Consider the following 25,807-nt stretch of genomic DNA (forward strand, 5'->3'; position numbering starts at 1 on the left):
TACTGAGCTCAGCAAGTGCCTGTGGAGGAGTGGAAATGACAGGGGAATAATGGCAATTAATCTCCTCTGATGTGTCTCTTAATCCTTGCAGGGTCCTGCTGGGAGAATGGCTTATTACTTTATATTAGGATCACAGCGTAACTTTGCAAATGGAGCGGGGGGGGGGGGGGGGGTGGAACAGGGTGGGTGCAGGGTTAAGATCGCCTGCAGTGCCAGATTTGAACAGCATCATGTGCTTAAAATCTAAAACGAACTCTGATGCTATCCCTTTCTCCTCTCTCCCTTCTCCAGTTATCTTTCTCTGAGACCTCTCCCAGATCTCAGGAATTTAGGGAGTATTGGTGCAACAGGCTTAGGATAATTTGAATCAGCAGAAATCTTTCTGCAACAATGTGCATTAACTGCTCTAGTGCCTTTCTACACATGTATCACACCTCGAATTCTGAGGAATGTTTAGTTAAGATCTGGTGTACAGTATTTAGATTTTTCATTTGCAGTTCTATGAAATAGATACCGGGCCGGACTGAACATACAGGCCCAGTACCTCTCGCCCACATGATAAAGCAGCTCCTCCTCCCGATCGACTCCAGACGCTCCTGTGCTGCGGGCTGGCGTCTATGTGGGAAAACTGAGTAAACAGCAACAGCCACAAACTGCGGCAATACCTGGCATTGTCCTGATCCCCTCTGTACTCTCCCGTGGGTGTGGCCCAGTCCTGCCCCCAAGTGTGCGTCAAAGGGAGGCGGGACCTGCAGAGCACCTGCGCAACTGGCTCTGTGACCATTTTGTTCTGTCTGGGCTGCCCAAGGGAAAGTACGGAGGGGATCAGGACACTGACAGGTACTGCCACGGTTTGTTAGTTGAGATCTGGGATGGGATGGGGGGGATCAGGGGGGCCCAATGACCTTTAGTGCCCGGGGGTCCAGATCACTGTCAGTCCATCCATGATAGATACTATAATACAAAATGGAAAGAGTATAGGGGGAGTTCTGTAAATGGCACCCAGTGTTAGGCCCCAAGAAGATTCACTCTAAACTAGGATTCTGCTAAGGGCACTCTGTGTGCAGCTTCCTTTTTAATGTGCTAGTTTAGCATAGCATGGGGCGCCACACTTACGCTGTTGATACCTGGTGTAAATGCTGGTGCGTAAATGACCCTATTTTGTGACATCACAGTCACACCTAACTTCTGGGAATGCCCAGGCCCCTCTTATGGCTGTGAACTGTAATGTATAAATATATATAGGTAAATTATTAATTTCTTATATACCACCTGCAAGCCCAAAAGCTATTAAGCAGTGTGCATTCATGTACAGTAGATATTCTTCTGCCTCTGGAAGTCTCACAATCTTAGTTTGTGCCTGAGGCAATGGAGGGTTAAGTGACTTGCCCAATTTCACATGAGCTTGAGAATTCTAGTCAAACATATAAACGGCAAGTGACCGTACTCACTTGCAAATGCGCAGTACAGACTTCCCTCTCTGTCCCGCCCTTGCGTCAAGACGTCATGACGTCAGAGGGCGGAACAGAGAGGGAAACGGAGTCGAATTGTCGGACGCTGCCGCCTGGAAAGGAACATCGCACGAAACAACCTCCACCCTCCCCCCATCCCCACCGCTGCTCCCGCCCCCCTCCGTATCGGGCCGCCTGCACTGACCTGACAACGCCTCTCACCTCCGTGTGGAAGCGCTGCAGGCAGCAGCAGAGCGATCTGCTGCTGCCTGTAGTGCTTTCACACGGAGGTGAGAGGCGCTGTCAGGTCACTGCAGGGGGCCCGGCACGGAGGGGGGAGGGAGCAGCGGCGATGAGGGTAGCTGGACATGGGTGGAGGGCAGGGGGGAGAGGCCAGGGTTGCTGGACTTGGGGTGAGAGCAGGGCACAGAGGGGGGTTGCTGGACATGGGGGGAGGGGTGAGGCCAGGGGAGAGAGGAGGGCTGCAATACTCGCCCGTTTTTACGGGCTTAACGGCTAGTAGTTTAATAAGACATGACTTCCTTTTGCTAAATCCACACATTGCAAGCTATTCCCCCAGAGTGGAGGAGTAGCCTAGTGGTTAGTGCAGTGGACTTTGATCCTGGGGAACTGAGTTCAATTCCCATTGTAGCTCCTTGTGACTCTGGGCAAGTCACCTACACCTCCATTGCCCCAGGTACAAAATAAGTACCTGAATATATGTAAACCACTTTGAATGTAGTTGCAAAAAAACCTCAGAAAGGTGGTATATCAAGTCCCATTTCCCATTAAGTAGTAAGGTTGCTCTTAACAAATTTTACCTGATGCTGACAGTAGTCTCACTGGACTGTGGTTTACTGGATTTCCCTCCCCCCCCCCCCCAATCATAGCAGTAATCTTCCTAGCTGTTCCTATACAAATATCAGATTTGAATTTGACAAGTTAACTAAGGGGCCCTTTTACTAAGGCACATAGGCGTCCACGCGTCCCAATGCTCATCAATTTGGAACGACCGCCTGGCTATCGCGTGCTGCGGGCGGTAATTCCATTTTTTATGTGCATCCGATATGTGTGGCAGAAAATATTTGTTATTTTCTACGGCGTGCACCGATGATTACCGCCCGGTTAATGCGTGAGACCTTACCGCTAAGTCAGTGGGTGGTGGTAAGGTCTCAGGCCCAATGTGGACTGGTACCAATTTTTATTTTACCACACGTCCATTTTCAACACCCCCCCTCCCCAAAAAAGGCTTTTTTTGCAGGCACGCAGAAAAATGGACTTGAGTGCACCCAATGCACGTGCCTACAACAGCGCAGACCATTTTTCTGCGCACCTTATTAAAAGGAGGACCCCTTACAGACTATTCAAAATTTTTTGAACTGTGAAGTCAGTGCAGTCACTTACTTACATTATTTCGAGGGGTGGGGGGTGGGGGAGTTGGGAACCACTGTCAAGTGACAGCAGTTTACCCATTCTCCTCTACATAATAGTGACACTTAAAGTCTAATAAGGTAAAGACAGATATTATGCAAGTGTGGATTAGTCTTGGGATTTCTGCTGCTGGCTACAATGATGTGATCAGACTGCTGAAACCCACCAGACAAGAACAGTGGCCATTGTACTGCATCATTGAAACAATAATTAAATTAATTCTATGTCATTTTCATTTGGCTGACATCAAACTAAATTCAATAGAACTCCACTGAAAACCATGAATCTGCACATTTGTGGTGTCACAGACTGGTAAAGCGTGAACTCACCTAGTTTAAATAACAAATTAGTACGTTAGTCAATCGTTTACAGAAACTATGTTCTAATGTATCTGTGGATTACATCTATCCTGTGTGGAGTGAATGACTCTACACCTGGCTGATACGCTAGACTGACGAGTCAGCGTGGGCTGAAAATGCTTTGAGGCATGAAATCTGTAGAAATTGCTTCCAACTAACCCTTTGTTGGCTTCTAACTGAATTAAATTAGCATTCTTTGTTGATGAGAGGATGATGGTTTAATGCTGCTTGCCAATGAATGCGTTCAGGCTATGATATGAGGTAAGGGAACCTGTGAGGTACTACACCCATACCACACACAATCTGAACTCTCAGAAGGATGGTTTTGTGACTGTTTGCTGTGGTTCTAGCACATAAGAGCAAACTCCTTCAATTGTGTCTAGGAAGGGATAATTTGTGTTGTGTTTTGCACCCCCAATCATTTTGAAATGCTGACACCTATGTTCCAGCAGGCTAAGCAGGTTATTCCAAGCTAATGTAGCATTTGCAATGTAAATATGGAAATCTTGTGTTATCTTACACAAGAACATGTAGATTTTTTTAACACCTGTGGTTCAGTATCTAATTGTCAGATTAAATGCTACAGATTTTGAGATACACTTTTCAAATGTTTACTTGAATAAATTACTTCATGTTTCTAGATCTCGGTAAGGACAGGGATGACTCATGGGCTGATGCACAAAGCTTACTGTGCTGTTAGCATTTGCTTTAGACTGGTTGTAGCCAGTCTAAAGCAAAGGTTATTTAGCCAGTAATGTACAAAGGGGTTTTCGTGGCTCTAACGTATGCCATTAGCAGCCACGGAGAATCCCATGCAGATGTTTACAATCAGCTCATTAGTATTCTAATGAGCATTCTGGGTGATGCGCAGCGCCACAGCACCTAGCTTTACCGAGCAAATTTTACAGCTGCTCTGGAGCTGTCGGAGAGGAGAGAAGCACAAGCAGGCAGCTGCAAAGGCTGTCTACTTGTGCTCCCTACTTCTCCCCCTCACCCGACAACCCCCCAAAACAATTCTACCCCCTTGAGTCTCCCGACCCCTGTCTCCTGAAACCCCTTCCCAAAAACTACCCTGGTGGTCCAATGGTCCAAAGGGCAGGGGGTTACTAGACCACCAGGGTAAATCTCTGATGGGGTGCGGGGGGGGGCTGGGAGGGGAGGTGGCCTGGGTCCACAGGACCACTAGGGAATTGTTTTGAGGAGGGCGGTCAGGAGGTGCAGTCCACCAGTCTACTAGGGAATTGCTTTGGGGGGGGGGGTACCAGGGGTGCAGGGTCCATCGGACCACCAGGAAATTGTTTCAGAGTGGTTGGGAGGCACAGGGGGTATCGAGGAGGTTGGGAGGTGGCTCACTGGACCACCAGGGATTTTTGTGAAACCTGTCAAATGTATTTAACAGCTTTGATTCACAAACAGTGACCGATGCAGAAAGGAGGATCCGTGCATCTCATTTGCATGTGACCCCCTTTGAGCACTGGTCACTGTTTGCGACTCACTAAGTTTTACTGAGGCAGTTACATTTTACGGCTGCCTTTGTGCATCGAGCCTTCAGTGGCAGATTTGCTCAGTGCCATATAGAAGGTCCCTTGGTTGATCCCTTAGATATGTCTTCTTACGGAACAGCCAGGTACATTGGAGAAGTCACGCTGCGTAACCCTAGTAGCGCTTTAGAAATGTTAAGTAGTAGTAGTAGTAAGTCGAAAGTATAGTAATAAGGACGTTGATATGACAAATTGGCAAGTACAGTGAATGTTTTAGGGACGTCCTTTCGCGGTTCTGGAAGACAGGCGTCCTTTTTACTATACTTGGGTGTCCCTGATTTGGGCGTTTTGTACTGCAATAATGGAATGTCTAAGGACGTCCATACTATTTTTCGATTATACCTACCTGATTTTGGCCGACTTCGCAAGGGCGTCCTAATTCATACTTGGACAACCTTTCGAAAATGCCCCTCATAGTACTCTATTCTTGGTGGACACTGATTTCTCGTGGGTAAACTCTTCTTTCGCCAAAGTTTTCAAAATATGGTAATTGAATAGGAATGAGAAGAAACCTCCCCCCTTTGACTCCACAAAGTTGCTGCAGCAACTTGTTTCTTAGGGAAATTATCCTCTGGACTTTATTTGTATGATTCCTTCTTAAGACAAGGCTCCTTGAGACACACAAGTCCTAGGCATTTGGATTACAAACAATCTTTACGTACGCAGGCTTAGAAGACATTGCCAAATACAGGTCACTAACAAAGATGAGATTTCAACTCATTTGCACAACTTCAGGGTTTTTGTTCTCATGAAGACCATAGGGAGTACCACTGCAAGGTTGCCAGGGAGACTGCCTTACTTGATTGAAAAAGCATCTTGGAGGGTTCCCCCCCCCCCCCCCCCCTGTTTTCTCCGCTCTGATGTTGGCAAATTCTAGTGAGGTTTAATTGGAGGCTGGCACCTCCCTCTTTCTGCCCTGGTACTTCTAGCGCTGTTTTATGTTGATTCAGTGAGATATTTCTAGCAAGAAAAGAATGACTGGGTTTCTCTCACTTTTATTGTGGTTTTAATTTTAGAGCAAATATCAGTGAACCTTATTAGGATATCATTTGTGTTGGTTTACATTTATTTTAGAGTGTATGCTCTTCCCATTAAAAAAAAAAAAATCTTCCCAAAAGTACGTCAACACAATAGATGTGTCAGTACCAAATACTATTTTGAACAGGGTATGAAGAAAGAATAGATCCTCAGATGCTAAAGATGCAATCGGAGCCAAAATACATGGTGGAAGGTTGCATAAACAGCCTCAGTTGTATTGGGTGCTACTGCCCTGATAAAAAGAGATCCTGCACCTTGACACATTGCTTTTACATATTCCAGCCTATTGCAACGGAAATGTGAAGGAGGGGAAAGACCAGTGTGGTTCCAAAACTGGTGGTTTATTATAGAAAAACTATAAAATGACTTGACTCAGTCCTATGTTTCAAAGAAGGGTACCAAGGGCGGAGGCAGTGGGGGCAGTCCTAGCAAGAGGATGCACAGAGCAGGTGCGCGGCTGTGGGCTCTGCCAGTCCTCTGCTCCCTCTGACGTTACTTCCTGTTCTGGGGCAGGGGACCGGCAGAGCCTACAGCCACATGCCTGCTCTGTGCACCCTCTTGCTAGGAGGGAAGGTCAGGTGATGCGCTTCAGGGGTTGTGAAGTGCCTTGGGGGGGGGTGACGCACAGGGAGTGCAGCAGCAACCCGCCCCAGGGTCATGCACTTGGGTCGCAAAAATCCGAGGGAACGGTACAGTATAGGGGGTGTAGTGCTTCGGTGTGAGAAGGAAGAGCGGGACTTGGGGGTGATTGTGTCTGATGACCTTAAAGCTTTCAAACAGGTAGAAAAAGCGAAGGCCAAAGCTAGAAGGATGCTTGGGTGCATAAAGAGAGGCATGACCAGCAGGAAAAAGAAGGTAATAGTGCCATTGTATAAGTCTCTGCTGAGGCCTCATTTGGAGTACTGCATGCAGTTCTGGAGACCGCACCTACGGAAAGATATAAACAGGATGGAGTCGGTCCAGAGGGTGGCTACAAAATTAGTAAGCGGTCTTGAATGCAAAAATTATAGGGACAGGCTTATGAACCTCAACATGTATACACTGGAAGAGAGGAGGGAGAGAGGAAACATGATAGAAACATTTAAATATCTCAAGGGCATTTATGTACAGGAAGCGAGCCTATTTCAAATGAAGGACAGCTCTGGAATGAGGGGGCATACGACAAAGTAAAGAGGGAATAGGCTTAGGAGTAACCTAAGGAAGTATTATTTCACAGAAAGGGTGGTGGAGGCGTGGAATAGCCTCCCGGTGGAGGTGGTGGAGTCGAGGACTGTTCCAGAATTTAAAAAGGCATGGGATAAGCATGTGGGATCCCTTAGGAACAGGAAGAATTAGGGGTTACAGAGGATGGGCAGACTGGATGGGACATATGGCCTTTATTTGCCGTCATGTTTCTAGGTGATATATTGTGGAGTTAAAATGTTCAGTATTCTCAATGGAGAAGGGTAGATAGTGGGGTTCCCAGGGGTCTATGTTGGTACCACTGCTTTTTCACATGTTTATAAATTATCTAGAAATGGGAATAACTAGTGAAGTAATTCAATTTGTTGATGACACAAACCAGCTTATTTTCGAAAGAGATCGCCGGCCATCTTCCGACACAAATTGGGAGATGGCTGGCCATCTCCTGAACCCGGCCAAATCTGTAAAATCGAAAGCCGATTTTGGCCGGCTTCAACTGCGTTCCGTCGCAGAGCCGGCCAAACTTCAAGGGTTTTTCGGCACGGTAGCGAAGGCGGGACGGGGCGTGGTTTCGAGATGGCTGGCTTCGCCCGATAATGGAAAAAAGAAGGCCGGCACTGAGGAGCATTTCGCTGGCTTAACTTGGTCCATCTATTTTTAGGACCAAGTCTCAAAAAAAGTGCCCCAATTGACCAGATGACCACCGGAGGGAATCGGGGATCACCTCCCCTTACTCCCCCAGTGGTCACCAACCCCCTCCCACCCAAAAAAAACTTTTTTGCCAGCCTCTATGCCAGCCTGAAATGTCATACCCAGCTCCCTGACAGCAGTATGCAAGTCCCTGGAGCAGTTTTTAGTGGGTGCAGTGCACTTCAGGCAGGTGGACCCAGGCCCACCCCCCCCCCCACACACCTGTTACACTTGTGGTGGTAAATGGGAGCCCTCCAACCCCCCCCAAAACCCACTGTACCCACATCTAGGTGCCCCCCTTCACCCATAAGGGCTACGGTAATGGTGTAGAGTTGAGGGGAGTGAGTTTTGGGGGGATATGGGGGGGGGGCTCAGCACCCAAGGTAAGGGAGCTATGCACCTGGGAGCTATTTTAATTTTTTTTAACTTTTAGAAGTGCTCCTAGGGTGCCCGGTTGGTGTCCTGGCATGTCAGGGGGACCAGTGCACTACAACTGGCTCCTCCCATGACCAAATGCCTTGGATTTGGCCGGGTTTGAGATCGCTGGCATTAGTTTCCATTATGGGCGAAAACCGATGCCGGCCATCTCAAACCTGGCCATCTTTGACATTTGGCCAGCCCCAACTGTATTATCGAAGCAAAAGATGGCTGGCCATCTTTTTTGATAATACAGTTCTGGACCGCTTTTGCGGCGCCGGCCATCTAGATGGCCGGCGCCATTCAATTATGACCCTCAAAGTTATTCAAAGTTGTTAAATTGCAAGAGGATTGTGAAAAATTGCAAGAGAACCTTATGAGACTGGGCATCCAAATGGCAGATGGCATTTAGAACTAGATTTCATATATAGCACCTGAAAAATCAGCACCAAAAATATTTCTGCCTAGATTTAGGTGTGGTTTATATAATACACCTAGCCAGTTTATAGAATTTGCCTAGCAGCCATGCCTAACTCAAAGGCACATCCATTTACACCAAGTAAAACTTGGTGTAGTAAACACCATTGCCTAAGTTAGGCACAGAGCAGGTGTATTCTTTAACAGTGCATATAGATTTTCGTAATGCCCACAGTCCACCTATTCCACACCCATGGCCATTACCCCATTTTGGCAGCACGCCTTAGAATTTACGTGCACCACAGAATATGCCTAGCTTGTTAAGTGGCAATTTTTGGTGTTGATTGGCCTAAGTAATTAAATTGCACGTGCAAATCTAGAATACGACCGGATTTGTGCACACAATTTCAGTCATGCTATATAGAATCCGGGGTTTAATGTGAACAAGTGCAAAGTGATGCACGTAGGGAAGAGGAACCCAACCTATAGTTACGTGATGCAAGATGCCACATTAGGAATCACAGTCCAGGAAAAGGATCTAGATGTCATTGTTGATGATATGTTGAAACCTTCTGCTCAGTGTGCGTAGCAGCAAAGAAAGCAAATAGAATGTTAGGAATTATTAGGAAAGGCATGGAGAACAAAACTGAGAATATTATAATGCCTTTGTAGTGCTCCATGGTGCATCTGCACCTCAAATATTGTGTGTAATTTTGGTCACCGCATCTCAAAAAATACATAGTGGAAAGAGAAAAGGTACAGACAAGGGCAACAAAAATTATAAAGGGGATGGGACAACTTCCCTGTGAGGAAAGCTTAAAAAGGCTAGGGCTCTTCAGCTTGGAGAAGAGATGGCTGAGGGGAGATATGATAGAGGTTTATAAAATACTGAGTGGATTGGAAATGGTAGGCGTGAAATGCATGTTTTATTTTTTCCAAAAAAACAGGGCTAGAGGGTATGCGGTGAAGCTACTAAGTAGTAAATGTAAAACAAATTGGAGAAAATATTTCTTCACTCAGTGTGCAATTAAACTCTGGAATGTAGTAAAAGCAATTAGCTTTATCAATTTTAGGATATAACTTATATTTACCAGTACTTTACATCCAGGACAAAAAGTATAGACTGATAAAATGATTAATTTAACATATATTATAATTATATTTTGTATAATTGTATTGTATATTCTATGTTGTTTTTTGTTTTTTTTTAATTATGAAGCTAGAGTCAGAGTCAGTTTACTTTTACCAACCCCAACCCTACCCAAAATTGCTTCCGACTCTTACTCCACAACCCTGGTTTCAATGCACTGAAGAAGAGAATTATAGGTAATGGTTGAGGAAAAAGAGTGGAATGTATTTCTAGTCTTTGTTCATGTTTTGGAAAGTAAAGTGAATTTGAATCTAGTGTATATTTTCTAGGGCATTACTGTAGCCCATCACATAGAATAATAACCAAACTCTTTTTCCTGTCAGCACTGATGGGAACCAGCTGGAGGAAGATTTAGTGCAGTTTAACCTGCACGTAGCACAGCTTTCTGTATATTGGCTGACTTCATCTCCAATCCCTTTTGCCTGACTGGCACAGAAGGGAGGATGAGGGGGGGGGGGGGGAGGGAGCATGAGACCTGCATTCCAGGGCAGCCTTTTATTTTCCATTTCTTCCCATTGCTATCACAAATGCTTGCGACGAAGGCACGATGAACCCTTTGCTGGTTGGAACTATCTTGGGTGGATTATGTTTCTTGGCAGGTAACAGCACTAAACACGGGCTTCTTCAGACATTTTGAACTCATGATGTGGGATTTAAAGTTCAGCTCTTGTGCGATGATTTAAAGTTCAGGTCATGTACAATGATTTAAAGTTTGCTGCCTCCGATGAGGGAGTGATATGGAATAAGAAAAGCCATACATGTAAGACTGTGTTTTGTTTCATTTGTGGACTTTGTTTCAGAAAGCATTACAGAATCAAGGTTAATATTTCACAACTATTTCACATGAAAAAAGTTGATGTAAGTTAAATTGTAATATCTTTAACTGTCTGAAGAAGGAACTCTGCCCAAGATATAGTAATATTCTTTACAGTATGTAAACAAAAACCTCCTGAGCATCTACTAATAAATTCATTATCTCCTTATCCTAATCTGTCTGGATCAGGTGTTTCAGTATTAGCCCTAACATTTGAATACACAATATTGGAATTAGATATGAAATTGTGCTGTTGTAATCTTGCATTGTTGCACCACAAACAAATTCCAGGATGTTTTCCAAGTTTGGAATCTTTAGCAGTTGATTGTCTTTTTGGTACATATCTCTGAGTGTAGGTTTTAACATACATTTTCAAGTGGGAAACGGACTTCAAGGTTCCATTTTACTTTTGGGGGGGATTTGATTTGCTCACACCTTTTTCAGAAGTAGCTCAAGGTGAGTTACATTTAGGCACACTGGGTATTTCCCTGTCCCTGGAGGGCTCACAATCTAATTTGAGGCAATGGAGGGTTAAGTGACTTGCCCAAGACCACAAGGAGCAGCAGTGGGATTTGTACCAGCCACCTCTGGATGTGCTCTAAACACGAGGCCACTCCTCCTCTCCTTTTCAAAAGGACACATTTACTGCTGTTATTTTGGACTCTGTTGGGCATTTGGGGCTAAATTCAATAATGGTGCCTACAAAATCAGTACCAAAAAATCAGCACTCAGCGCTACTCTATAAACAGCGCTCAAAGTTAGGCACCATTTAAAGAATAGTGCATAACACCAGGAACTGCACTTATAAGTGCAACCATGTACACCAGTGAAACTCTGGTGTAAATCCCCATGCCTAATTAGGCGTGGATCCCCATTATTCTGTAATAGCGAGCATAAATTGTGGGAACACTCCTGCCCATGACCCTCCCATGGCCACGCTCCCTTTTTTGATCCATACGTAAATTTTAAGACCAATTAGCACTGATAATTGTTAGCATTCAATTATCAGCACTAATTGGCTTCAACTAAATTGTGTGTGCAATTGGGTGTGTGCTTCAATTTGCACGCACAATTTTTAGTGACGTTTGTAGAATTCCGAGGTTGATACAGCATGCACATATATTTTGAAAAGAGAGGGCGCTATCTACCAGTACTCACCTTTCTAGCTCTCACTGGTGTAGTTTGCCTGCTTTTTTGGGGGGGGGGAGGAGAAGGGCAAAGGACGTCATATTGGCAATGGGGAAGGCAGACCAATTTGGCATTAGCACCTGTGAAGTTTGGAAGAGTGTCACCCCCTCCAACATGCCCATCCCAAACCATGCCTACGTCTAGCCCTCTTATCTAGCCAGTGATACATAGAAGGTATAAGAAGCTGGCATAATTTGTAAGCTTGAAAAGATATATATTCTCTATCAAATTTTTGTATCAACTTTAATCTTAACCAGTTTAGTAAACCTTCTTTATTTTCTGACCTGCCAAGGTGATGGTATATGCGGGCTTCAGGGCAGGAGGGACCCTATGTTGCAGGATTGATCCTTACTGGGTAGCAGACAGCATTGGCATGATGAACCCTGCAGGAACAGAGGGAAGAGGACAGGAGTGCTTATAGTTGTCTAGTACAAACATTAGATGGGAACAGAGAGTGAAAAATAAAACAGAAGGGAAGAACGTAAGTATAGGACCTCTTTTATAGCCATTGACAACTAATGCTGCAGATACAAATCCATGTTGGAGTGGAGTGGCCTAGTGGTTACAGCACCAGTCTTGCAATCCAGTGGTGGCCGGTTCAAATCCCTCTACTGCTCCTTGTGATCTTGGGCAAGTCATTTAACCCTCCATTGCCTCAGGTACAAACTTAGATTGTGAGCCCTCCTGGGACAGAGAAATATCCAGTGTACCTGAATGTAACTCATCCTTGAGCTACAACTGAAAAAGGTGTGAGCAAAATCTAAATTAATAAAAATAATGCAGGTTGATTTCTTTTTAACTAAACAGAACACAATTTTGGAAAGACTTTATTTGCTGCAATGTAATATTTTTAAAAGTATATGTAGGGAGCAATGCTATGCACAGTATAGATTTCTTTTAGTTTACAATCAGGATTTTATAAGGTCAGTAAAGTAGGCATTCCAGAGACTGGAACTGGGAAGAGTTTGGGAAGAAGTAGCTTAATGGTTAGAGCAGTGGGCTGAGAACCAGGGCAGCCTAGTTCAGATCTCACTGTTCCTTTTTGTAACCTTGGGCAAGTCACTTAGGGGGCCGTTTATTAAGGTGCGCTATCGTTTTTAGCTCGTGCTAAAAATCAGCTGGTGCTAAACACTGAGACGCCCATTATATTCCTACGGGCATCTCAGCATTTAGTTCAGCATGAGCTAAGAAAAAGAGAAGGTATGTGTGTACTTCCCCTTCAAAAATTATTAATGTTTATGCAGGAATCAGTCATATCTATTTAAGCAGCTGGTTCAAAAATCACCTCCAAATGATTTGCTGAGACTACTATTCAGCTTATTTTCGAAAGAGAAAGACGCCCATTTTTTGACCCAAAGCGGGAGATGGGCGTCTTTCTCTCATGGGTGCCCAAATTGGTATAATCGAAAGTCAATTTTAGGCGCCTCCAACTGCACTCTGTTGCGGGAACGAACAAAGTTGATGGGGGCGGGTCGGAGGTGTGGTGAAGGCAGGACTGGGGCATGTTTATCGGCCGAGGAAAGATGGGCGCACTCGGCCGATAATGGAAAAAAAAGGTGCCAGAAGCGAAAATTTGGGTCACTTTGTTTGGACCCTTTTTTTTCACAAACAAGTCCCCATAAAGTGCCCCAACTGCCCAGATGACCACCGGAGGGAATCAGGGATGACCTCCCCTGACTCCCCCAGTGGTCACTAACCCCCTCCCACCCAAAAAAAAAGAACTGTCAAAACTTTTTTCCCAGCCTGTATGCCAGCCTCAAATGTCATACCCAGCTCCATCACAGCAGTATGCAGGTCCCTGGAGCAGTTATTGGGTGCAGTGCACTTCAGGCAGGTGGACCCAGGCCCATCCCCCCCCCCCCCCCCCCCCCCTGTTACACTTGTGCTGCTAAATGGGAGTGCTCCAAACCGCCCCCAAAACCCACTGTACCTACATGTAGGTGCCCCCTTCAGCCATAAGTGCTATGGTAATGGTGTAGAGTTGTGGGCAGTGGGTTTTGGGGAGGATTTGGGGGGCTCAGCACCCAAGGGAAGGAAGCTATGAACCTGGGAGGTGCCCGGTTGGTGTCCTGGCATGTGAGGGGGACCAGTGCACTAAGAATCCTGGCCCCTCCCATGACCAAATGCCTTGGATTTGGTCGCCAGAACAAGTTATTACCCATGGATATTCAGTGCCGGTGCCCAAACATGGCCCGGCATTGAACATCTGGGGCTAATTTTGCCCGTGCCGGTCAATGTTTTTTAAAACACTGATCACTGCTGGCTGAATATCAGTCAGGTAGTTTTTAAGGTCAGTGTTTCACCAGAGTGTGTGCTGTTTTTTAAAATGATGATTATGGAAGTTAATCTGAGCATTTAGGTTTTAATGATTATTCTCTTTTCGCAGCTTGTTCACATTACCGGTTTCCCATGAATATGCTTTTATATTCTATTTATCATGAAGTCTCCTCTCCTCCAAACCAAGGGGCCCGCCCTTTTACTAAGGTGTGCTGAGAAATGGCCTGCGCTGGTATAGGCACGTGTATTGGCCGCATGCAGGTCCATTTTTCTGCGCGCCTGCAAAAAAGGCCTTTTTTGGGGGGGCTGAAAATGGATGTGCGGCAAAATAAAAATCAGCAGACGTCCATTTTGGGCCTGAGACCTTACCACCACCCATTGACTTAGCAGTAAGGTCTCACATGTTAACTGGACGGTAATCGTCAGTGCGTGTACACTGCCAATTACCGCCCAGTTAGCACCATGCAGTAGAAAATAGAAATTATTTTCTGCTGCGCGTTTTAGACGCACGTCAAATTTAGAATTACCACCTGGGGCACGCGGTAGCCGGGTGGTAGTTCTAATTTCACGTGCGTCTTAGTAAAAGGGCCCCCAAATGACTTCTATATGACTTGAAGCCTTCAGTAGGGGATGGGGAAGACATGCTGCTTTCTAACAGAATCCAGAATGTTTCAGAACTACTGAGAAGCATTTCTTACTATTCTGAAAATTTATTTTTATTTTTACTAAGATAAGGTACCATGTGTAGTGGATTTCAGCATTTCTAAATAGCGCTATTATTGTTGAGCAGGGTAAAATGCTTATTCCACAGTGTGTAGCCTTAATTTCAAAAACTACAATTTAGGCAACCTGTAGAGATCCTCTCAGAGTGTGATTCCCTTTTTTGAACCAAAGTTAGGCACCAGGATGATGCATACTAAGCATGACTTCTGTAATGGTAATTATGCAGGTAACTGCCACGATAGATCACTAACATAACTCTGCAGTTACATGCTGAACTTTAGACCTGAGCTGGTGTTAATGCTCGTGCCTAACTGCCGTCAGCAGCATAACTGATAGTATAAGTGCTAGTCATGCCCCTGACCCATCATGCCCCTCCCAGGTCCATACCCCCTTGCAGCTGCGCACTGTGGGCTAGATTCTATATATGGCGCCTGAAAATTCCACGCAGAAAAAAATATGCCTAGGTGTAGTCTCTAAAGTACGCCTACATTTTATAGAACAGGCTTAAATTTCCGCTTGGTATATAGAATACGCCACAAGCCTCGCCATACAACGAAATTTAGTCACGGCCATTTACACCATGTTTTACTTGGTGTGAATCCTGACGCCTAAATTAAGTGCAGAGCAGGCGTATTCTATAACGAGCATAGATTTTAGAAATGCCCACACCCCACCCATGGTCATGCCCCCTTTTCAACTATGCAACTTAGAATTTAATCGCACCATGTTGCAGAATAAGTTTAGCGACTTGTGCATATAGATCTTAATGCCAATTAGTGCTGATTATTGCTTGTTAACATCCAATTGACAGTGCTGATTAGTTTTTAACCAATTTAAGTTACACACATTGTTATAGAATACGCTTGATAATAATGCGTGATATATAGAATCCCAGGGTATAGGTTTTGCATGCACAATTTGTAGAATACTGACAAAGGGCAGTTAAGCATGTAACAGAAAAATTAACGCCAATTAACATCTATTATAATCAATTCTTGGTGGTTAAAGGCAATTAGCTGGTAATTTATCAATTAAGTTACATGTCTATCTGCCACCATTCTATAACTTGTGCACGCAACATTCTGCGTTAACCCTGGGATTCTATATATGGCACCTTAATTTTCGTATGGAAATTGAAGCACCTCAAAGAACAACCGGCTCGCAAGAGCTGTCAAAATTTAACAAGTGGCTCTTGCGAGCCGGAGCAAGCCGGCTCCAGCACACCACTGAAAACAACAAACCTTTTTAAGGTGAGAAATCTTTCAATTGGCCATGCTGTATCACTGGTAGCTGGGATTCTCCTTCACAGTGTGGGCAAGAATAACAGGGTAGAGCAGATGAGGTACTTAGTCTTTCTGTCAACTACTGTGTGAGTACTTAACACTGTATTCAGGCCCTCTGATCAAGAAGGGAGGACGCCAGGGTCAGAAATGGGAGAGGCCTGATCCACACAGAAATCTCTTCAGCATAACAAAGTTACAGCAGGTGGATACGCAATTTCTGTCTGGTATGGAAAGCCTGAGAATGATTCATTTCTGAATAGTTCTGAACAACTGTACAAGAGATCCTTTATCAATTCACGAGCTTTATTGTCTGTAATTTTAAGGTTGAGGGATGAAAGGAGTTACCACTAATTTCACAGCGCTAGGTTGGAAAATCCCCTCTTCTTCAGTCTTTCCCACTGAATCCTCTCTCTGGTTTGCTGCTGCCTGATTGGCTATTTTTGTCATGACCATCAAATTTAGTTCCTGGAAATTAAGCTAATCTTTGGGCATCTGTGTTAAAGTCTGTCTGTCTCTCTTGTAACCCATAAGGGGTTAAATATTTTACCTGGAGCCTTTCGAGGGTGGCGGAGGTCTGGGCGGTGCGATGGATGCTGTCATGTTGACGGCGTCGGCAGCTGCAGGGACATTTTTTTAAAGAGGGTGAGAGGGGGAGGCGGCTATTTTGGCCATATCAGGCCAAGTTGGTGATGGCAGCACTCGTGTAGCGCTGCGGAATGGGGCTGTTTTCGACGCAGGGTCTGGGGATTCCCTGTGCTAAAGGGAACTGGCTCTTTTAAATGTGCAGAGCCGGTTCCGAAGGCAGAAAAAGCTGGCATGGGACCGGAAAGGCTGGGAAAGTGCTCCGGTGCACTCTCCCAGTGTTTTTTATTTTATTTTGATGTCGGGCAAGTTACACTGTTGGCGCTGCACGTGCTGGGGTTGTGCGAGAAAGGGTGCAGAAGTGGGCATGAGCCAGTGGCTGGCTTGTGACGGAGCTGGGCAGTAGGCTCGTGCCAAAAGAAAAGAAGAAGATTTTTGGGCTCCAAAACACTAAAAGGTACTACCATTTTTATAAATTTAAAATGCTGGCTATTTGGATATGTGTACCAAATGTTTGTTTTAATTTAAAAATGCTATGTTTATGTGTTAGGAGCTTTGGAATGTTTTAGGCTTGTGGCAAGTGCTTGAGCTCAGGACAGTGATGTCAGGGAGTTCCAGACATTACAGTTGGGAGTTGGGAGGTAAGTTGTGAAGCTGAACAGACATGTAGTTGTGGTCTCTGTTCAGCTGGGGGGGGGGGGGGGGGGGGAATCCATTTAGAAACTGATAAAATGGATTTTGTGAGCTGCTTGTGTGCTGAGAGTGTGTTTTAGATTAATTAGTGATTAAGTTTTAAAAGCCCCGCGTGGTTTTATGGCTTTAGAGTGGTGACTGAAGCTGAGTGCTAAGGTGGAAGCTTTGACTTTAAAATAAATTAATAAGTCAGACAAGCAATACCTGTTGGATAACCTCTGTTGGATAACCTGTTGGATAACCTCTGTTGGATAACCTGTTGGATAGTATAATGCCTCTGTATTGCCCCATGGTGCGACCTCACCTTGAGGATTTGTATTCAGTTCTGGTCATCGTATCACAAAAATATAGCGGAGCCCATACGCCGTGCCCCCTCCCTACCCATCTTCAAATCAATGCTCAAAGCCCACCTCTTCAATGTCGCCTTCGGCACCTAACCACTACACCTCTTCTCAGGAAAACTTATCTACCCCAACTTGACATTTCGTCCTTTAGATTGTAAGCTCTTCCGAGCAGGGACCGTCCTTAATTGTTAATTTGTACAGCGCTGCGTAACCCTAGTAGCGCTCTAGAAATGGTAAGTAGTAGTAGTAGTAGTAGTAACCTGGGAGGTCTTGTTCCTTAATCCTTCACACCAGGTGCACATGACTAAGGTGACAGTATAACTGCACATTCAGGACTGTGCTGTAAAAGGGGTTTTGTGAAAGATATAAAAGTGACAAACCCTACATATTCTAAAATAAATTACTTTGGAAAAAGAAAAATTATATTGCTTAAAAGTTTCAGCGAATACAGAACAGCTGTGAGAAGTTCTGGAGCAGAGGACTTTAATGTGTCTGAAGCTGTTTTAGTAGTCTTATAGTGGTATTATACTGAGATATTTTGAGATTCTGGGGAATTTTATTGGATGGGAGGGATTAGATTAGGGTCAAATAATTATATATTTATTTTATTGGGAAAGCTAGCTAGAGAAGTGACTCAATGGTCATATGAAGAGGCTACTTGATTTTCTGTATTAGTTAGGGTTTAGGTTTTTTTTTATTAATTTTTAAAGCTTAGGACAGTAGGTACCCCGGACCAGGTTCCTGCCTCCAGCTGACAGTAAAAATACGGTACCCAACGTTAAAGAAAGAAGAAGAACAGAAGATATACAAGAAAGCGGGAAGAAAAGCTAAGTGTACTGAGGTTAACATACAAAACAGCACAAAGACTGACTTATTAAGGGCTAACCAAAGGAACAGGGAAAAAACACAAACTATACTTACCCGCTGAAAAAGAAATAATTACAAAGAATCAATTCTTATAGAAGAGGGGGATGTTTAGACAAAGTTTTAAGATTAAATGCATATTTAGTTAATGAATTTTGCTAAGATCAAATTATACTTATGTGATAAAACGTAGGAGAAGTTGATCTGTTGGGTAAAAAATATTGAATTTGTTAAACGGATCTGAACTTTACACATACCCATAACATAAATAAAAAGAATAATTTATTGAATTATCAATGTAAATGTCATTTGTTTTCCTGAGTTATAACAAAATATAATAACAAATTTAGTTTTATTTCCTCTTCCCATTTTAGAAATGGGGAGACGGGGCTAGTTTTAATGTCTGTACTTTAACCCTGTCCGATACATGATATTTTGCTCGAGGTATTCTAAGGGTATTGTAGGGTGAAGTATCGTGCCCAGGGTGAGGTCACAGTTACATTTATGGCGTCACGGTGACAGGATTTACTATTGATATTAAAGAACTTTGTGTGGAGAATAAAATTGTTTAAGCGGGTGATAAGTGACTATTGTTTTGAAACCTTATCTGCAAAAATTTGAATCCTTGCTTTCTAGCCACGACCCAGTCTCCGGTGAATATGGAGGATATGAGAAGTGAGTTGGAGGAACTGAAACAGACGGTAAAAGCCCTGAGAGATGCACGCCAGGTGCCTGTATTGACCAATACTATTGTGCTAAGAAAGGACAAAGAGATCCCTGATTTCTTTGGATTTCCCAGGAAGTCTGGAGATCTGTCAGTGGAGGAATGGGTGGAGAGCACCAAGACAGAACTGAAGATTTTGAGAGTGCCGGAAGAAGATCAACTGGATTTGGTAAAGGACCATATCAAGGGACATGCGAAAGATACCATTAAATATTCAGCACCACGAAGACATTGCACAGTCGATGTAATCTTTGATCTCTTAATACATGTGTATGGGGACAAAGTTCCTTTCGGCCTTAAGGTAAAGGAATTTTACGATTGCCGGCAAAGGATAGGTGAAACCATTAGGGAGTTTGCCTATAGATTACAAGAAAAGTTGGAGGCCATAAGATCCAGGGATCCGAGGAGAATGGGAAATCCGGAGGATGTACTGAAAGAGCAATTAATACTGGGTCTTAAAGATGACGTTCTAAGGAAGGAGATGAGCCGTCGAGTGGAGTTAAACCCGGACTTGACATTCAAAGAATTAATGCAGGCTGCAATTAATTGGGCGGAGGAGGAAAAGCACCCCTATAGAGTCCAGGATTCTCCAGTTCATGTCCTACAGAGGGATAAGTCAGATATGTTGGTACCTCGTACGGTTTCGGGGGCTGCTGGATGTGAAGAAAGGGACCCTATGGCGGATATGGTGAGGAGACTAGAGAGGATGGAAAGGAGACGGGGAGCTTATGACGCAAACAAGGAGGAAGGAATCATTATATGGTGCAGAAGCCTATGGAGTACAGAGAAGAGAACCCGAAGTGGGTGCACGAAGGTTCTTGCAAAGAGATTTGTCTAATGTAACTTGCTACAGCTGTGGGGAACTGGGACATCTTGCTCGGTTTTGCCGCAGTGAAAAAGTGACACACAAGCTAGTAAGAACAGATGGAGAACAGCCGAGCACAAGCTCTCAGAGAATACCTCCTGAGAAGGGACAGGGGGATGCGGGAGTACAAAAGGCCAAATTACAGTCTCTGGAAACCGAAATTGTAACACAAGATTGGAGTTCGCTGCAGGAAAAGGCGATTGGAGCAAGTCGAGTGATTACCCTAACAATTGCTGGAGTAAAGACAAAATGCACAGTGGACACAGGCTCTAATGTTTCCACAATGGTGGCAAGCCATTATTATAAAAATTTTAAAAATATCGAAGAGTTACAAGACGCAAGTTGGATCAATGTGTCCATGGCCAATGGAACCGCGCTACCAGTGATTGGGTGTATAGCGGCAGAAGTGCAGTGTATGGGACAAAGGATTCTGGAGAGGTGCATTTTTGTGGTCAGGGACACTAAGGTCACATCTGAAGGGGAGGAACCAATACCTGGAATAGTGGGAATGAACGTCCTAAAATATCTGGATGGCTTATTTAAGGACCTGACCATTTTGACTAAAGACCTGGATAACAAAGAATTGAGACTGATTTCGGCAGCCATAGAAAGGAAGAAAACGTTTGACAGGACGGATGCGGAACACCTGGGTTTTGTGAAAACGGTAGGGAGAGACCCGTTAGTGATTCCACCCAGATCGGAGAAGATTCTGCAGGGAAAGTGTCAAAAAGTTCAAGGGATGAGGGCATGTTCAATGATGGTGACTGCCACCAAGAATGGACACTCTCCAGGTAATCTTCTAGTAGCAAATATCTTAGTAACACCTGAGCAAGGAAATATTTTTGTGAGAGTTATGAACATGGGCGATAAAGAACTGATGATTCCTCCAAGAGCCCAAGTTGCGGAAGGGGTGAAACCTGATGCTATCTTGTGTGTGGAAGAGGTTGCAAATTTTAACCAACGTGCCGAGGGAGGTCAAGATAATAGTATGGAGGAGATTCCAAGGATAAAAGTTGACTGTGAGTCTCTTACGGCCGGTCAGGCAGATCTTAAAGCAGAGAAATTAACCAAGGCAGAAGTGCAGAAGTCGATGAATGATCTTAAAGAAAATTTCCATGCCATGCAGAAAAAGTTGTCCCAGTCTCTTGAACTGTTAAAACAGAAGGAAGAGGAAATAGATAGGTTGCTTAAAGAAGGTGCTTCAAAACAAGAAGAAATAAAAGTTCAGCAGCAGACTATTGTTCAACTGCAAGAAAATATGGCAACCATAGAAGGGCTTAAGGAACAAATAACTAAACAGAATAATGAAATACAATGTTATACTGGAACAATAACTGTAGGAAAAACCAAGATAAGTGAGTTGAAGTCTGAGCTGCTGGTCATGGAGAAAGAAATTAAGCATCTGGAGCAGAAGATTCAACTTGGAGGACAGGAGACAGTATCTATGCGAGACCTTTATCAGGAAAAAGTCCAAGAAAACAATGCTCTTCATTCCAAAATGGAAGAATTGGAGCAGAAGTGCAAAGAGCAGCACAAGGTTATTACTAGTTTGCAAAAGGAAGCAGAGGTAGTTAAACTGGTTGCCTCAGGGAAGATCTTGGTTTCAGATCATCTCAAAGACAGTCTTCACACTCTTGAAACAGAAGTCCTTCAGCACAAGGAGAAGACCTCAGAATTACAAAAGATACTTGAGAGTTGCAGGTTAACCCAATCTGCGCAAAAGTATATAATAGAAACTCTGAGGAGAGAGCTGCTGGAGAAAGGGAAAGAATTAGAGTTCAGTAAAAAGACTGTTGCTACTGTAGGCTATACGCCAGCGCCAGCCTATCTTTTTCTGGGTAGACACTCTCTCCTGCCAGGAACTTGTGAGACACACAAATTATATGAGGAAAATGATGTTACGTTGAATGAATGGTTTGACAAAAGAAGACAACGTTTTAGAGAAGCACAGGAAATAGCAAACCTGGTCTCAGAGGTCGGAGATGAAGAACAAAAAGCAATTTGACCATAGGAACAGAGACGCTAATACCTGGAGAATGGGTTGTGGTGCAAGATCAGGGTTTCAAAAGAAGGCATAAATTTGAGAACATATGGAAAGCCACACCATTTCAAGTAGTCACTGTTTGGGGGCCTAATGTGTATAAAGTGCAAAATAGGGAAGGTGTTGTGAAAGTTCTGAATAGAGATCAACTTCGAAAAATTTCAGAGTCACAAGTTAAAAATATTGATGAGTTTCAAGAACCAGAGGCAACTCAGAAAACAAATGATTATTCGGAAATTCCACTAAGTAATGTACCAGTCAAAAAAAATGAACGGTACATTATTCAAACCATTAAAAATATACGGTCAGATATTGTTTCAGCAAATAATATGGTAATTGATCCAGATGATGATGTAACTGTTCCCCTTGGTTGCTCGGAAGGAGTTAGAACTTCCACTAGAGTAACTAAGGGGAAGAGACCTCCCTTCCTTACGGAACATTACTGTATTTGATTGCATGTTGTTAGTACAGATGAAAGTAAAATGTTAATGTTTTGAAAGTAGTGGGTGGAGGATGCGATGGGATGTTAAGATAGTATATGGAAAATTTAAGTAGTAAATTTTAAAGAAGAAACAGGAAGGAATTTTTAAATATATTTATTTTGGGGGAGTTTCTTTATGAATGATTTTGGTGCTCTGATTAGTTATGTTCATTTATTTTATTTGTGCTGTTTGTATACATGGTTGTCAGTAATAGAGAACGTATCCACCATTTCATTTCTGCATTGCAAGTGCAGATTCATATGTGTTAAAGGAAACAATATTTAATCTCTTTGTGCTAATATGTTTAGTAGTGATTGCTACTGTCCAGTCCAAACACTGTCCAGTGTTACTGGCCAGTATGACCTCACAGTTAAACCTCCTCCTCCTCCCCCAGTAGAAATCTTTACCACTAGACTCTCAATTCTTAGGCAAATCTACTTTATTGCAGTTCTCCCTATGCATAAAGAAAATCCAATCTACAATTCTGCTGCCTGTAAGAAATGTACAAATTGCAATATGGAGTCCTTACCCAACTACCCCAGAGGCAAGGAGAGGCCAGATCTCAGCACTGCTGAGAGGCAAAGCTGTAAACTCAAACAGGGAGAAACAAAGGGAAAATGCCTTTTACAGCAACCTATGGGAGAAGCCTCCAAGAAACTTGGGAAGTGACTTGCTGTAAGGAAAGAACCTAAAGGAGAGAGAGAGAGGAGAAAGAGAAGGGGGAAAAAAAACCTTGATGGAACCACAGTGGAACTAAGAAAGGTCAACTCTCAGAAAAGCTGCTAGCACATGGCACTGGCACAAAAGGCACAGACTGAGCCTCTCACACCCAGCCTGAGGGGCAAAGAAAGAGGGCTGGCCCTAGCTCAATAGGGAAAGCTGACAAGAAGCCAGTCACAGGAACTGCAAACTTTAGTGGGGGGGGGGGGGGGGGGGGGGGGGGAAAGAACCCCAGTACAAATTCTATCTATTGCTAGGGTTACCATACGTCCGGATTTCCCCGGACATGTCCTCTTTTTGAGGGCATGTCCGGGGCGTCCGGCGGATTTTGCCCCCGCCCACGTTTGTCCGGATTTCTGGACAAACGTGGGCGCGGGTGCGGGCAGGCGCGTGCGTGCGGTGGGCGTGTGGGCGGGCGATCGGCGCGTGGTCTCCCGTCTCCCGTCCCCTCCCCTCCCCTTCCTTACCATGTTCCCTGGTGGTCTAGTGACGTCTTCGGGGCAGGAAAGAGCCCCCTCTTTCCTGCCCGGAGCGCTGCCTCCCCTGTCTATCATCCTTCTCGGTCTGGCTGGGGATTCAAAATGGCCGCCGAGAGTTGAACTCTCGCGAGGCCGCTTCAACTCTCGGTGGCCATTTTGAATCCCCAGCCATACCGAGGAGGATGCAGCAGGCAAGGGCAGGCAGCGCTCCGGGCAGGAAAGAGGGGGCTCTTTCCTGCCCCGAAGAGAAGACGCTACTAGACCACCAGGGCTAGACAGTAAGTGAGGGGGGGGTATGTGATGGGGGGGAGGGGACTATGTGACGGGGGGGGGGAATAGGGGCGGAACCCGGACCTGAAGGGGGCGTGGCAGGGGCGGGGCATGAGGCGGGGCGGGGGCGGGGTAGGGGGCGTGACATGTGTCCTCTTTTTCAGAGGACACAAAATGGTAACCCTATCTATTGCACAAACAATGCAATTACATACAGATAACACTCTTATTAAATATACGTCACAATATATCCTGCCTCCAAGAAAATGGGGGCAGAATAGTGATAGTGTTCTATTGCTTCTAATGAAAAGTGTTTATTTAAATCATTTCTATTCCACTTTGTCTAACAATTCTTGGCTGTTTAGTTAAATGGCACAATATTATCCATATATGTTTTGAAAATTTACAGCGATGGGAATTATCATTTGCCATCATTCCTTTCAATATCTGCCTGCATAACTATACCTGCATTTTCCAAAGTTATTTCACCAACAAGAATGAGGTTTCTTTTCAGGCACTGCTATCATGAAAATCGAGACAATTAGTTATTTCAGGCAGGACTGTTGATTTTCTTCCTTCAACAAATGTAGAGCTAAATTTCTGTCTGCTCCATAAGCTGGAGTGTAATTCTTGGATGGAACTGGCAAAGACTGCTTTTTATTGCATGTTGGCACATTGAAATAGTATAGTTATCACTCTTTCTTCATACTACAGTGCAATATAAGTACAGAAACATCTAGTTAGTCTAATTATCTTGCATAATCTGTATATATATCTAAAGGTAAATTCTCATTTCAGGTGTCAGCTGTGAAATAAATATCAATGAATGTGAAAATAATGTTTGTGAAAATGGCGCCACCTGTGAAGATGGCATCGCTGACTATACATGCCATTGCCCCCCAATGGATCAGAAGGGCAATGTATGGGGAGGTAAGAACTGCTCTGTGAAGCTTACAGGATGCCAAGGGCATCTCTGTCAAAATAAGGCCTTGTGCATCCCTACATATGAAAAAGAAACACATGGCTACAAATGCCAGTGCCAGCCTGGTTTTTATGATGACACTTGCACCACTTCAACAACGTTCTCCTTCACGTCTACTGGCCATGCTCCTTTCTACCTGCTTGTAAACAGGAGTGAGAATAATGAAGATGTCCGTCTTGCTATCAGGTTCAGAACAACTTTATCTAATGTGCTACTTCTTTATAGAGGTAGCGAAGATGAATACTTATACCTTGAACTTTATAATGGATTTGTGCACACTAGTCTGAAAAGAAACGGCACCACATTTAGTCTGCAGATACACCAGCAAAGAGTGGACGATGGCCACTGGTATCGTGTGCAAGTCGTTTTGAGTCGCTTTTTAGACTTGATGCTCTGGCATGAAAACTGCAGCTACGGTATTTGTACGAAGAGTTTGCCAGTTGATGAAGAAAATAAACCTGTCTTAGACTCATTTGCTACAGTGTATATTGGTAGTGCTGAGGAGGATGTGCTATTAAATAAGACAGCAAGTAGGCAAAATTTTATTGGCTGCATGGAAGATTTGCAGATTGATTCCACAATGATACTGCTGCAGAATTTAAGTCACACAGGACACATGATAGAACTTGGATGCATCAGGACTGAATGGTGCCATCCTAACCCATGCCATCATGGTGGGATTTGTATTGATCTTTGGACAAGGTTTTGGTGTGATTGCATAAGACCTTACGATGGCCCACTGTGCTTACATGGTAAGACTCCAGTTATGTTCCCCTCCTCTTCATATTTTTCTTTCATCA

At 44.2% G+C, this 25,807-nt stretch overlaps 1 protein-coding gene across 1 annotated transcript in view; it reads left to right on the forward strand.

Annotated features, from left to right (window-relative positions):
• CRB2 (crumbs cell polarity complex component 2) overlaps positions 1–25,807 on the forward strand; it is a 189,755-nt gene that overhangs the window by 119,996 nt on the left and 43,952 nt on the right. Inside the window, exon 7 of the mRNA XM_030207351.1 lies at positions 24,824–25,759. Coding sequence (XP_030063211.1) covers positions 24,824–25,759 — 936 coding nt within the window. The remainder of the gene's footprint in view (positions 1–24,823; positions 25,760–25,807) is intronic.

The sequence above is a fragment of the Microcaecilia unicolor genome, chromosome 6 (genome assembly GCF_901765095.1).
Source record: "Microcaecilia unicolor chromosome 6, aMicUni1.1, whole genome shotgun sequence".
NCBI lineage: Eukaryota > Metazoa > Chordata > Amphibia > Gymnophiona > Siphonopidae > Microcaecilia > Microcaecilia unicolor.